The sequence below is a fragment of the Astatotilapia calliptera genome, chromosome 20 (genome assembly GCF_964374335.1).
Source record: "Astatotilapia calliptera chromosome 20, fAstCal68.1, whole genome shotgun sequence".
In the NCBI taxonomy this organism is placed as follows: Eukaryota; Metazoa; Chordata; class Actinopteri; order Cichliformes; family Cichlidae; genus Astatotilapia; species Astatotilapia calliptera.
The window spans coordinates 9,008,043-9,023,601 of NC_137441.1; the positions used below are offsets into that span (position 1 = coordinate 9,008,043).

A 15,559-nucleotide genomic window follows, 5' to 3' on the forward strand; every position below is an offset into this window, starting at 1 on the left:
ACCCATGCCCTCCAAGGTGTAGTATATTGTTGTGAAGTTTGAAGAGGGTCCTTAAGAAATTATAAGTAATATGATAATTTTTATTCATGTTCACATTTCAAGCTTCTCTGGCAGAGACCCTTTAAAATGTTGAAATATTTGGATTATGTCAACATTAAATGCACCTCAAATTTCACATTTAGAGGTGAGTGCCAGCTACCAGTATAAGATAAATAAGCATTCCTTTGAACTGTGAATCATTCACAGTTACTCTACTGGAGTCCAGAATAAAAATATAAAACCAGAAGAAGAGCATAAAAGGATAAAAGGCAGTATTTTAATATGTGGCACTTAAAATTTTCTACTTTTTTTTTTTTAAAGACAGGATAGAAAACCACTGTTTTATTATTATTAATTAGATTTTGTGGATGTTTGGCTGTGGATCAAATGACAGTGGGAGTTGCTAATGGTAAGGGTCAAACTTTTAAAACTTGAAAATATAACATAATTTGATGATACGCTGAGGAAAACAGCTCTCTGCATTCAAGATCACAGAAAGTAAAAATGACGGCTGTAACGTTTGGGTCTGAGAAGCCACCAGGCTACCTGTGGTTCTGGTTCTTCAGATATGATAAGATAAACCTTTATTAGTTTTTGGTCACAGCAGGAAGTAAAAGTTCAGAGCAATAAAAATTAAGAAAAACACAATAGAATAGGATAAGATAAAATAGAATAACATACTATACAAAATAGAATAGAATGCTTTCAGGGACACACATTGTGTGTGTGTGTGTGTGTGTGTGTGTGTGTGTGTGTGTGTGTGTGTGTTTCTGTCTGCACGTGTGGGGTCATGTAGTTCATGGGAAGATGATCCTCAGATTTGACCTCTGTGATCATATTACTGGTAAGTTTCCTGATGAGTTTCTGTCCTCAGTCACTCATTTTATAAGAAACATAAGTTCAATTTGTACATTTTGGTTCTTTTAGGTATTCTTTCTTAACCAGTTGTGACTGACAAGTCTGACTTGCCCCTTGCTATTCATGTCCGGATTCAAAACACCAAGATGGAAACAGCAAAAATGCTCTTCTCAAGACTTCAAAGTGTGACTTCACCGTAGCTACGTCCATCTTTTTCATGGCTCCCAGTAAACCATTATTGAGTATTGTATGTGTATATCTGTTGTATTAGTTACTCCGGAGCTAAACACTTGCACTTTGCAATTATAGTGCTTACAGTTAGTCGTAGAATAGCTGGGAGGGAAGAGATTTCACAACCAGACCGGTACCGGTCTGTGAGTCGTTTGATACTGGGCAGCGAGAGTTGAGGCTCGGGTGTGAAATTTATGGTTTTCATGGTTTTATCATATTTTTAGCGTTATTTTTTTAATAGTTTTTATCGTTAACCTGGTTTCCCTGGGTCTTTTCCTGTGTGTTATGAATAAATCTTCTTTTTTTTGGTGCCGGTCCGGGTTTTATTTTGTTGTATTTATCCGCGACACCTTAAAGGCCGGTCCATGAAAATATTGTCTGACATAAACCGGTCCGTGGCACAAAAAAGGTTGGGGACTGCTGCTTTAGAGGATCCCATTCTTTCTAATAAAAAGATTTCCAGTGACAGACTGCATGGCTATATGTATCTGCGGCAATGGGAGTGAAAACACCTGAACTCAAAGATGAGGAAGTGTAGCCCAATACATTAGTCCATATTGTTTATGTTAAGGAATTCAAACTCATCTTACATGGTGGGCCACGTACAGTCTTCAGGTCATATCCTTGCAACCTGTCCTATTCGACCAAAAGATTCTGGTAGTTTCAGAGATACGGTTGGGCAACTCCTTGAAAAATTCTAAACCCTGTTTGTTACTTGCAGTTTCATTCAGTTTTTAACCAATTTACTCATTCTCTTCACGTGCTTATCAACTGGAGCAGAACAAAACACAATTGACATTAAATTGTCCAAACAGTTAAACCTTCCACTTACTTGCCTCTCCAGGCACCCCTCTGATCCCTGGTTACCCATGATTACAGAAACAGAATAACCCATGGGACACTTTGAGTATTTAATCATGCCATTTGGTCTCACCAATGTGCCCACAGTGTTTCAGGTACTAGTGAATGATGTGCTGTTTGAACATCTTTGTTTTTGTGTATTTAGATGAAATTCAGATTTTTTTCCAAATCTCTAGAGGAGCACCAGGTTCATGTCTGGAGTGTCCTGCAACACCTCTTGGAAAATCGATGTCAAGTCGGAGAAATTCAAATACCACTCTCCCTCTGTCACTTTTCTCGGCTACATTTTCGTAGGGGGGCAGGTGAAGACGTATCCAGTAAAGATCCAGGGAGTGAGCAAATGGCCCACTCCCACGTTTTGGAAACACCTGCAACGATTCCTTGGGTTTGACAACTTTTAACGATTCTTAATGCGGAACTACAGGTATCCGCAACACTCACTCACCTCCACCAAGACTCCTTTAGTTTGGTCCCCAGAAGCCAAGTCAGCCTTCAAAAAATTAAAGCAGCTGTTCACCTCTGCATCTGCCCTGGTTAACCTCAACATGAAGAAACAGTTTATAGTTGACTCCTCCAATTCTGGAGCCCCCAAATGCGGGCCCCAAGGTAAGCTTCATCTCGTGCCTTCCTTTCTCACTCTAGAAAAGTATGTTAAAGATTATGTAGCAGCATGTTCCATCTGTGCATGCAGGAAGAATAACTCCCTTTAACCCTCAGGTTTGCACCAACCCCTAGCCACATCTCACAAACCCTGGTCCCACATAGCTTTGGACGTTGATACTGGTCTCCTCACTTCCTCCAGTAAGACCATAATCCCTTCTTTAATGGACAGGTCCCAACACCACCTACAGTGTGGGCCTACTTCAAACTGCTTTTGAGTCCATTCCCAAATACTGGCCTTCTGGCCTGTGACAGCATTGCATCACTGACTAATGATTAATAATAGACTAATGTCCATGGTGGGACTGAATTACAAATTAAAAATAAATAACTGACACAATTCAATTAAACACGACCCAGCTGTATCTGGGGACTTGCAGGTCCTCTACAATCAGCCAGGGGCTGCTGCAGCTCCTTCGGCACCCCTGTTCACCCAGGCTTTGATATTATACAGTAGTTATTGCTCTAGAATATAATGTGTGACTTTTTGTTATACACTGCAACTATGTGTGCAAGTAAAAGTCTGGTAATAAATAAATAAATAAGCCTAGCCTAGCATGAACACAATAACAGCATTTTACTGTTAATTATTGATCATTTTAACTAAAAATGTCAAATAATACATTAAAAAAGAAAAATTGTGGAGTTAAAAAGTTACAAAGTGGAAATGTCAAGCTAATAATTAAGACAATTAAGAACTAAAACTAATTAAGACAGTCTCCCTTTGGGGGAGTTTCAGACTCGCATTCACCAAATGTAATTCTGGTAATATCTCTAACAATGGGTGCTTTTCCCACCACTAAGTACCTTTATTCCAGAAAGGAAATGCTATCTGACAGATATCTGAAGCTTTGATTTGATGAATGCTAAACAGAGCAATCGGATACTGGTGAAAGACTGCCTTTCAAAACCAGCAAATGATGACACAGGATCATTCCAACAGGTTTTTTAATAAAAGAGAAATATTAGATTTCATGGCACAAATGCGAGAAAGATACTCTCTTGTAGAGATCTTCAACAGAAAATGTATGTAAATGCAAACCTGAGTAATAAATCAAATGTGTTTTCAAGTTTAATATTTTTGCAATACATGCTGATATTCTTAAGGTTCTTCATGTATGCAAAATACTAAATATTTTATGTCACAGACAGTGCAGAAAAATTATGTTTCTTGGGATTCTCATGTTTTCAGAGGCAAAATTTAGCATTCTTTAACTCCTCCATATTGAATTGACTCATGTACGATTATGTGAAAAATACATTTTTCACAGGGTTCTGTGCAATTCTTAGAAAAGTACACTCCATGACTCAGAAGCTAGTAGAACCACCTTTAGCAGGAATAACTTAAAGTAATTGTTTTCTGTATGACCTTATCAGTCTTTCACATCGTTGTGGAGGAATTTTGTCCCACCCTTCTTTACAAAATTGTTTCAGTTCATTGAGGTTTGCAGGTATTTGTTTATGCACGGCTCTCTTATGGTCCCACCACAGCATTTCAGTTTGAAGTTTGCTTTGAGGTTTCTTTTCCTTTTTTAAGATATTCTGTTGTAGTTTTGCTCATGTGCTTGGGATGATTGTCTTGTTGCAAACAATTTCAATACAACTTTTAACTATGTGGACAGATAGCCTCGAATTTTATTCTTGACTACTTTAGTATACAGAAGAGTTAATGCTCAACTCAGTGATTTCAAGGTGTCCCGTGGCTGCACAACAAGCCTGAAATCGTCACCCCTCCACTTTTGTGCTGACAGTTGGTACGAGATGTTTGTGCTGATATGCTGTGTTGGGTTTTTGCCAAATGTGTCATTGTGCATTATGGCCAAACATCTCCACTTTCGTCTCATATGTCCAGAGGACGTTTTTCCAGAAGACTTGTTTTGCTCGAAAATACCTTTGCAAGCTGTGCTGCCATGTTCCTTTTAGACGAACAGCCTTTTTCAGGCCATTATTGTAGCGAAACCGTATGCTTGTGTATCTTAAACAACATGTGTGTATTTCGATCTGTGCAGAGATTTTGTTTGCGTATCCCAAACAGTGTGTGTAAATCTGTAAGCGTGCATAGATATTAATGGTTGAAAAGTCTGAAAGCTTTGTTCAAATCACTGAAAATACACACAGGTCACCAAGCTATGTTTTTTTTAAACAAGAATTTTGCTAAACTTCTGCATTTCTCTTCACAATCCTTCCAAACAAGCCATGTTTGTTACAGTTACAGTTAAACTTCCTGGGATGTCCACTCTGGCAACTGTCTCATTTTCCAGTTATGAATAATCTGATTCACTTCAAACTGTTCAGAAATGACCTTGAAAACTTTCCAGATTGATGTGTAGCAACAGTTTCTTTTTTTCAGATCATTGCTTGTGTCTCTCTTCTTTGACATTGTGTTAACCCACACCTGAATGCTCCCGACCAGTAAACCGCCAGCCTTCTGCTTTTATGGTGGTACTCGCACCTGCTGATGGTCAGTAAACCAAGTGTATTTGTTTATCAGCAGGTGGCTACTACTTACTGAAGGTTTACCAGGTTAAATTCAGCAGTATAACCAAAAAGATTTTTCCCTCTTAAATTGTTTTAAATGTTTGTTTTCAGGTCAAAAGGGGAAAATGATTGACAGACCTGTATGTTCTTTTCTCTAAACCAATCTTTAGACTACTCATATTTATCATCTGACCCTTTAAAGGGGTTAAATAGCTGCTCCTTGACTCCAGAAAATGTAACAACCCAACAGTTTTATAATGTAGCCAACACATGCATTATTATGCATGCATTATATTTTTGATCACTGTTTTCCTTCAGTAGAATTTGAAAGTACACTTTAATGTCTATTCCTTTTTTTCATTCTGCTAAACAAAGGAGCCAAAGAGCTGAAAACAAAAGAAAATTGTATAACTTTATAAAACGGAGAGTTGTTTGTAGTCAGGTTTTGCTCTACCAAGAGGGAAAATGTGAACAAACTTGTCAAAGATGACAAGTGTGTCTGATTTTCTGTCCTAATGCCGTTTCTTCTAATGCATACAAGTAACAACAAGCCAGAAAAGTGTCTAAAACAACATTTTGAGGCAGAACTGGCTTAATGGGGGAGGAAAGCTTTCATCCCTCCCTCCGTACATCAGTCTTCTCCCTCCTCCCAAAGCCCTGAATCAGCACCTTCAGACAGACCCAACTGAGAGGCGTCTACATTTATAAAGAGCGGCGAGCAGCACGCGGGACAGAACCGAGCTGTGCTGGTGGAGACACGTTACTCGTCCCGGGACGCGGCAGAGGAATTACGCAGTCTGTGTCTGTCCAGAGCCTCACTGACAGACGCTAAACTTCAGATACTCCACAACAGAAGTTGCTTTTAAAATCGTCTGAAGCAACATGGTAAGGGAATCTCTGGAAATCTAGAAACTTTAATGTTTGGTTTTTAATACATAAAAATCACTTTTTCCTCAATGACCTCCGCTCTGCACACGCAGTCTGCACTGAATAAATTTGTTCTGTTGCTCACATTATTCTTTAATCATATTTTAAGGGCCTATACCCTGAAGAAAGTGCAAGTAAATACACTTTGGTATATTTTTAATGTTTCTCGAAAAAAGGGACCTTTTTTCCCTTTTTAATTCAAACCTACATTGAGTGCTTGGACCTGGATGTGTCATAATTTTGCTCATGATCTTCCAGTTTTCTTTTGTTCTTCCTATTAGGTGGTTTAATCTGCAGTTTGTAGCCTATTTATTGGTTCATATTTAAGATTTGCTGCGCATGTTTTAGCATTCATGTTCTCTATTGTCTCCCTATAACTTAAAAACTGTCACTCAACAGTGAAAAACCATCTAAGGGGATGTTCTGCCTCTGGGTAAAACGAGCTGAAATTTTCAACATGCTGAAACACGACTGGAAGATTTTGGAAGATGCACCAGTGAAGTGTTGAAATGAGTGTGGCCTGTTTTTCAGTATTGTTTACACCTAACAATAGACAGACAAAGGGCACAGACACAGCACAAAAGAGAGTGTATTAGGAGATGTTTGTGCTCTGAGCTCTTAACTGCAGTGCGAAAGTAAAATTCTAAGCCAAATTATGAAATCTAATTACTTTAAATATTATTTGATTTTTAAATAAGTGGATTATTTTACATATTTTACTTTCAGCATAATTTAAAATTGAGCAATTTCATTTATTTTTATATACTTACATAGTATCTCTTCATTAATGTTTTTCTTTTCTTACAGGTGTTTCTTTTTAGCTTAAGTTAGGATTTTACATCTTCAGTTTATGTGTCTGAATTAGAGTAACTCGACTTCTTTTAGCATTTCTTTATATTTTGAAGAATCAAGTTTAAGCAACTCATCAAATAATCATTGTCATATTTTGATTTATGGACACTTGAACATTCTGCCTGCATTTTTATAAATCCTCCAAAATAAAGAAAAATAAACAAACAAAAATCACATCAAATGTGATTAAAGCATTTTTCTCCAAAGTAAAACTTTTTTCTTTTCTTTTCTTTTTTAATTCAGTGATAATTAAATTTAAATACTGAGGACCTTTTCTGTTTGGCTCCCAGTTTAAATCTGTGGTTTCACAACAGTAAAGGAAACAAGTCTGTTTTTACCTATGTGAGAGATTTGAATGCATTTTCTTGGTATTTTGGGCTTTGTCATCAATACATTTATTATTTTATAAACCTTTTATTCCACTCGAGTAAAATTTAAGCAAAAATGTTTTTAAAAAAGTTTCCAGTAATTTTCCTTTGGCTCTGAACAAAATCTCTTTGGGTGTTGCCAGAAATTCCTCTATGCAGAAAAACACCCTAATTAAGTTTCTCTGGTAAAAAAAAAAAAAAAGAAAAAAAAAGAAAAAAGAAAACTTTCATTGTCTGCTACTGTGCTGAGCACCTTTATCTGAAATGAGTCTGACTTCAAATATGCATCCAGCATGGCAAAAAAAGTACAGTTTTATAGTTAACTTGTCTTCTAAAGATCCTTTTTTGTGAATCTGAATGATGTTTCCAGTTGGTGACTGTGCTGATTTATACTTTGTGTCTATGATAAGCTTCCAACTTGATCTTCTGTGCAGAGGGAGTGCATCTCTATCCATGTGGGCCAAGCAGGTGTCCAGATGGGAAATGCCTGCTGGGAGCTCTTCTGCCTGGAGCATGGTGTTGGGCCTGATGGCGTCTTCCTGGACTCTCCAGCTGAAGCAAACTCTCGAGAAGATCCTTTCAACACTTTCTTCAACACTGGGAGCTCTGGGCGTCACGTTCCACGAGCGATATACGTGGACCTGGAGCCCACTGTGGTTGGTGAGCAGCTTTGATTATGTGCTTTTTTTACCCTCCTTATTTTTTTAATTATCATTTGGGGTCCAATTATCTGTGGTCATAAGTATCAAGTGTTACGCATTTCAATCCACATGAGCCATGGGCAGTTAAGACTGGTATCCAGGCAACAAGTGCAGTCGTGAGTCCTTCACCTTTTATTGAATGGATATTATGTAAACAGCTGGATGTGGAAGGTAATATTCAGTGGATTTGAGCAGGGAAAGAACATTTTCTTCCATTATGTCTCAACCTTTTTCCAGACTTTTATTGTTTCATTTGATATAACTGCTTACTAAGCCTTCACTGAACGGTCTTAAAATTAAATATTTCTTTCACAAATTTAGTTTCTCTAAGGTTCTGCAAAAAAACCACATGACCTGTCGATAAATAATGAAAAGTAACATAGTTAAGGAGCAGACCTTCACTACAGCCAGCCCAAGCAGCAGCCTCTGGGGCTGAAAAATGAACACAAGTGTCAAAAGCTGCAGCTCCTCTAATGGCCACTTGAGGTGAGTCAATCCACAGAGAACTTTATATCATTTAAAAGCGCATTTTACAACCAAAAAAGAAAAGGAATAAAGAACAGATTTTGCCTGTAGGGATAGTTTCTCCCTTCCTGCAGTCAGTACAGTGGTGGATATGCCTGCCTGCTAGGCCTCAACTCATCTGTTGAGCCACTGAACAGGACCTCTTTGTTGTATTTGTGTTGTTGGTGATTGCTGGAGCAGTTTGATAGAATTATCTGGAAAATAATGTGACATGCTCTGTCGAAGAAGTTTGTGCTTCAGTTTTGATTGATGAAATTCTAGTATTTTGTCTACTCAATGCTAATTCCAGATCTTTTTGTTTGTGTGCTGAACGCAAAGTTTATAATTTCAACTTGCTAACCAGCCTTGGCTCCCTACAGCAATGAACCCCAGACTCCACAAACCCAGTATAATGGACTAAATCCCAATGTTGAAGCATTTAAAAAAAAAAAAAAAAACACTATAGTAGCCATATCCATTTTTTACATATAGTTTGTGGATTACACAAATCAGAAACATACTTGACAACTTTATAATATAATAAATAACTGAAATGTCCTGTATTCCCTATTTCAGATTGGTAAAATATTATAGATTTATTTATTTATTTATGTGATTAAAAGTTTAAGCAAGCACCTTCATATGTGAAGTTAAAATATAATTTGATATTTTTGACCTGTCAGGTTATCTCTTGCTACATTTTGTCAACTTCATGGCTCCACGCTGTATCACGTTTGAGTAAAGTCTACATTTTATCACCTGCATCCTCACTGCATTAGATTAGATCTTGACTGGTAAAATATAGTAAAATGATGGGATTACCATATTGATGTGTTAAAAGGTGAGGAGTGTGCAAACAAACGCCAGACAAAAAAAAGAGTGAGTTGTTTATTAAGATAAAAACCCCTAAAAAGCAGTTCACATCCAAAATAAGAAAAAACAAAATACAAACAAAACAATGAAAAGAAAACTTTGAGGAATGCAGGATTGTGTAGTTTGAACCAAAAGGTGGGGTTATTTATACACATGCTTTTATACACTGAGGGCTAATGAGGGGAGAAGAAACCAGGAACAAGGAACAGGTGAACTTAATCAAGGATAATGAAGTGGGGAGAGTAAACCAGGTGAACACTGAGATAAGACACCAGCACGCTAGGAAACAAGGGACTACACCCAAAGAATGCTAATCAACACACTTGAGCAAAAATGTGAAACTCAAATCTAATAATAAATCTATGGACCAAACACAGTGCTAAATAACAATTCAAAGTAAAAGAAAAGAACCCCTTCAAAATTCAGGGGCTAAGAACCAGGATCATGACCTAAAGGGGAGATGAGTCGGGTCTGAATGAGATCTTTCCTTTCAGATGAAGTGAGGGTCGGAAAGTACAGGGAGCTCTTCCACCCTGAGCAGCTGATCTCTGGAAAAGAAGATGCAGCCAACAACTACGCTCGAGGTCATTACACTGTCGGGAAAGAAATCATTGATGGAGTCATGGAGCGCATCCGTAAAATGGTTAGTAATGAAAGAGATGAAAGAGAAGCTCTGCTATTTTCTTTATCAGTAGGGGTAATGGTGCTCTTATAATAGTTTTATTATTAAACCCTTTTTATTATTTGGACCTTTTATTTAAGTTTTCTTTTTTTCTCTCTAGTTATTCATTTTTATTTTTTTTTTTGAGGTTTAGTGACTGTAGTTTAAAACGTTTTGGATTTTTTGGTTGTTGGTTTTTTATATAGTTTATCTGTGTTACTAGACTCACAGTTTAAAATAACCCTTGTTCATCTTGTGCTGTTGCCTTTTCAGAAACAAACCATTTAAGCTCTTCTCGCTTTAAGGTGACTCCTGTCAAACAGCAGCTGTATTCCTATTGTTAGAGCAAATACATGACATGGAATAAGGAGAAGCATCATAATTGACGTGACACTTAAAGGAATATCCTGCTTCCTTTCTAGGTTTGAATCAGATGAGGAGATGGTAACTCTAGTATACCAATGCTACTGGCGTCAGTTACCCCAGGCCCGCCTCCCTGCTCATCTTAACCTCACAGCATAGCTTGTTGTAGCTTGTGTTTAAGAAACTGCTGCACCAACTTTGGCACAACTCCATAAAACCTGTTTGCACCGGTATAAAATAATAATTAGCAGAATTTAGAAGAACTGGTTTTACTACAGTAATAAAACTTTCAGCCTTTAGGCTATAGCAAGCTAACAGGTTGGTGGGTTTTGATACATATTGAACAGACGGATATGTGAGTGATGCTAAATTAAGTTACAGGAATAAGGCAAATGAGCATAATATGAAAAAAAGTCAGTTAATATTTTATTTTAGACTTGTTTATTATTAATCATTTTCAGGTTGGTACACTTTCTACCTGAAAGCAGCCAACGACAGACAACTGACCAAAGCTCACTGATCAAAGCCCACTGATCAATGGCCATCAGTACCATTCACAGAGATTTGGTGAATGGCTGCAATCACAGCATTGTAAGATGGCGAAAGATGTACCCTTAGGCCCCCTCCTCGATTCAGAGATGGTCTTTCCCTTTTCACATAAATGGCCTCCTTGACTCCCTGTCCAAAACATCTTGGAGAGGCCATTGATCAGTGGGCTTTGATCAGTGGTCATGAGAATTTGCATAGTTAAGATTAAGGAACTGACCTCCCAGCCCTTTGTTCCTTCAATGGGCTGGTTTCAGTCATTATGCAAATGTACTGTTTATAAGATTGGGGAAATCTGCAGTCAGCTGAGACTGAAGAAGTCACTTGGATGAGTGATGAAACGTTTCTCCCACAAAACGCTACGTCCAGATGAACAGAGTCAACTTTTGGAGATTTACTTACCTGGATGATTGAGCATGCATCAAGACTTAACACTGGCAGATTCCAAGAAATTTAAAAACTCAGGCATCAAAATGAAATGCAATAAAAGAAAATATTGCAAGATAACCAGACTGGTGGCTTGCTTCAGTGCTCATTAACAGTATCTGAGCTACTTTTCCCACATGAACTACAACTAGAGGAGATTTGGGGGAACTTTCTCCTCCGCCTTTTAATCCCATTGTACAGAAACTGTCTACAGGCACTCATGAAATAGCCCTGAAAGAAGAGGAGCAAATGACTAAAGAACCATTTATACCTTCTTCTAGGCAATAAACACATTAAATTTTTTTTTAAAAAGTTGTTTTTCTTTAAAGTTTTTTAAAGTTGTTTAGTTACCACAAGTTTTTCTTATAGTGAAGCTGTTTGGCCCCGTATAAAATCAGCTAATGCATGCTGATTGGTCTGTTAAGGGAGATAAACTCCCACAATAGCAACTGTTTCCAAATGATAGCTAGAAGCTAAAAATTTATTTTAACTTCAACAGAAACTGGCATGTGCGTGTAGGAAGCAGTTGGTTTTGGTGGTTGATAGTGATTTCCATCAGGAGGCCGTGGCTGCTGTTTCTTCTGCTTGTGCTGCTATAATCAAAACTGCAGATGCTGCAAAGTGGCTTGTGGTGTCCTCAAGACTGATACACACGTGGTTTGGTACAACTGAAACCTGTAAGAAATGGAAAAATGGAACCAGTTGTGAAAAAGAAATGATGAAAATTCAATTTAGTTTTATTTATACAGTCACTTCAAGATACTTTATTATGTAAAGTAAAAGGCTCTACAATTTCAGAAAGAAACACCCTATCAATAAGGTTACTTACCTGTTTGATAAACTGTATGAAATTTGGCTTTAGCTGCTTTAATACTGAAAACTCTTGTGTCTCGTCAGACCGACCAGTGCACCGGCCTGCAGGGTTTCCTCGTCTTTCACAGCTTTGGAGGTGGTACCGGCTCTGGCTTCACCTCTTTGCTAATGGAGCGTCTTTCGCTCGATTACGGCAAGAAATCCAAGTTGGAGTTTGCCATCTACCCAGCTCCTAAAGTGTCCACGGCAGTGGTGGAGCCCTACAATGCCATCCTGACCACCCACACCACCCTGGAGCACTCCGACTGTGCCTTCATGGTTGATAATGAGGCCATCTACGACATCTGTCATCGTAATATAGACATTGAGAGTCCTGGTTACATCAACCTCAACAGACTGATTGGTCAGATTGTCTCCTCAATCACAGCCTCCCTTCGTTTTGATGGCGCCCTCAATGTGGATCTGATGGAGTTCCAGACCAACCTGGTCCCATTTCCTCGTATTCACTTCCCTCTGGTTACTTACTCACCAATCATCTCTGCTGAGAAGGCGTACCACGAGCAGCTGACCGTGTCTGAAATTACCAGTGCTTGCTTTGAACCGACCAACCAGATGGTCAAGTGTGATCCTCGTAACGGCAAGTACATGGCGTGCTGCATGCTGTACCGAGGCGATGTCATCCCAAAGGATGTGAACGCTGCCATTGCAAATATCAAGACCCGGCGCTCCATTCAGTTTGTTGATTGGTGCCCCACTGGCTTCAAGGTTAGTAGCCATCAGAGACATTACAAAAGATGGATGGTATGAAGTTCTGTTTTGAAACCTCAAGCTGAACAATGTCACATTAACATCTTGGTGTTTGAAAACAGGAAATGGCGAGCAAGGGGTTGATCTTAATTAGAAATTGACCGGCCAGTGAACATACCCTGAAGAGTCCTCAATTCTGACCTCAATGATGTCCATAATTTACAAAATGGACATCATATTTTATTTAATGTGACCAGAAATCAGTAATTGAACACATAAAGTCATCAGAAAAAGCTAAGATGGCCATGTGGACATTAACCTTAGTTTTAGAGCTTTTTCATACAGAGTAATCCAAACTGCACAGCAACATGTTAACAACTAACGTAGCATTGTGGATGGATCACTTCAGAGGTGCTCTTGACTGAGGTTTTCAGTGTCTTCTTCCTTCCATTCCATCCTGTGGATTAGCATGACGAAAAGAAACACAACTCATAATGATTTCTATTGTGAGCTCCAATAGGTTGTCTATATGTACAAGCTGTGATCAGCTGACCTGCTCTGCTACTCTGAGGTTTACTGCTCTTTGTGGATTTACACAGCTGAATTCAACAAGATGTAAGCGGATGTTTCACAGGCTATCATGACATACTGCCTTGACAGTATACTGTTTATATTGTCTGTATACTAGACAGGATAAACAGTATGCTGTCTAGTATACAGACAGTATACTTTTTATGCTGTATTTGTACTAGATGGTAAACAGTTGATATTAATGTGCAATTCAGTGAATTAATCTAAGCATCATCAGGTTAAATCCAAATTCATCTCTACTATACTTAATGTTTCCTAACTCTGTTCATGAAAGATGCTCCATTAGCAAAGTTCATGAACACCACAGTCATTATACACCAGTCCAACACACTGGTTTACTGTGAGTTCATTACAGTGAGGCAAGCAAACCTGTTTATTCTGCATTAAATTGCTGAGTGTTTTAATGCAACCTTTAACATAGTTAGTCTACCTTAGTTTGTTTTGCAGGGCGTTCCACATGAAAAAAACACATAACTTCACATCGTGTGTAGATCCACTATGTACATGATGTGAAGTTATCCAATGAGGACTTGCATGTAAGCTTTAGCTTTCCAGTTTATCAAATACCACTGAACAGTTCTTACCTATAAATGAAGTTAGGTACAGCTGCTTAAAATGGCTATGGCGCTATAAGTTATGTACCTTTCATCTTTTTGTATGCAATAACCCCCAGTGATTGATAGACCATTAGGATTGCCTTTCATTTTTACTGTTACTGCTCAAACAGGTCTGATGTTTAAAGGCTAGATGTGAAATAATAACTCCCCTCAAATGTCTTAAACCAAAAATGAGAAGCCTGTTTTGAAAATGTAAAGAGTGGAAAGTACAGTTATTGGTCTTAAAATGTACGGAGAAAAAGTACAAAGTTGTGTGAAAAATAAATACTCAAGTAAAAAACAGAAAACTGAAAATTGTACTTAAGCACAGTAAAGAAGTATTTGTACTATGGTACCTACCACCTCTGCAAACTCCTCAGAGCTACTTCCCACTACTGCCCTATTCACCATAGCAAGTGCCATAATCTGGCAGATTTTTATGTTTGGTTCCCTTCAACTAACAGGATTTGTGTCTCCTCCCAGAATTTAACTGTTAGGCAAATGTGTAAACTATTCGACTAAGCCTCATAAATCCACTTTCCATGGCTGCCTGGATGTTAATCTTTAACACCCGAAAGAACAGGGTAGAGAATTTTGACTGTTTTAACCCTAAGTGGTTCCTCAGTGTCTGCGAAGGAGCATTTAAACCTAGAAATGGCTAATGATGTCAGATGTAATCAGTAGTCACACAGGCCAGGAAATCAGTCACTGACCCCATGAAATCAGGCATCACTAGAGAACATGTGTAGCAAGTAAAACACGTCTTTTTACATTACAGGTGAACATTCTCCATTTCTGGTTTGCATCTCACTTTTTCAGTTTTCACTACCGTTTGATGATTAGTTGGTGACTGTTTGCAGACAAGTCGGTATCTTTCATGCCAAAAATGGCTGACTGCTGAAATCAATCATAACTGCAACTTCCTGCAGCCATTTGCCAGTCGGTCAGGGAAAACATATTTAGTAGTTGCTGGGTTGTGTTTAAAATACGTCATGTTTCTGACTTTTAACTTTGTCTTTACAGGTCGGCATTAATTACCAGCCTCCAACTGCAGTTCCTGGTGGAGACCTGGCCAAGGTCCAGAGGGCTGTATGCATGCTGAGCAACACCACTGCTATTGCAGAAGCCTGGTCTCGTCTTGACCACAAATTTGACCTGATGTACGCCAAGCGTGCATTCGTCCACTGGTACGTGGGTGAGGGCATGGAGGAGGGAGAGTTTGCAGAGGCCAGAGAGGACCTGGCTTGTTTGGAGAAAGATTACGAGGAGTTGGGCCGAATGAACCCCGACTCTGAAAACGACGAAGAATACTGAAATTTGTAAGGCCTAAATCTGTGACAGCAAAGCTGTTATTTAATCCTAAATAACCAAAGCGATGCATTTCTCAGTGCCTTTCTTGTAATGCCATTTTTATGTGAGCTAAGTTGTATTTGAATTGTGCTCTGAATAAATTTTGTCTTTGCA

General features: G+C 38.5%; 1 protein-coding gene across 1 annotated transcript; it reads left to right on the forward strand.

Moving 5' to 3' along the window:
* The first annotated feature begins 5,783 nt into the window (after positions 1–5,783).
* On the forward strand, positions 5,784–15,559 carry tuba5 (tubulin alpha 5). Its single transcript, XM_080295013.1, has 5 exons — positions 5,784–6,012; positions 7,709–7,934; positions 9,847–9,995; positions 12,246–12,926; positions 15,119–15,559. The coding sequence occupies exons 1-5, from the start codon at positions 6,010–6,012 to the stop codon at positions 15,407–15,409; spliced, it is 1,350 nt and encodes a 449-aa protein (XP_080151139.1). The 5' UTR covers positions 5,784–6,009; the 3' UTR covers positions 15,410–15,559.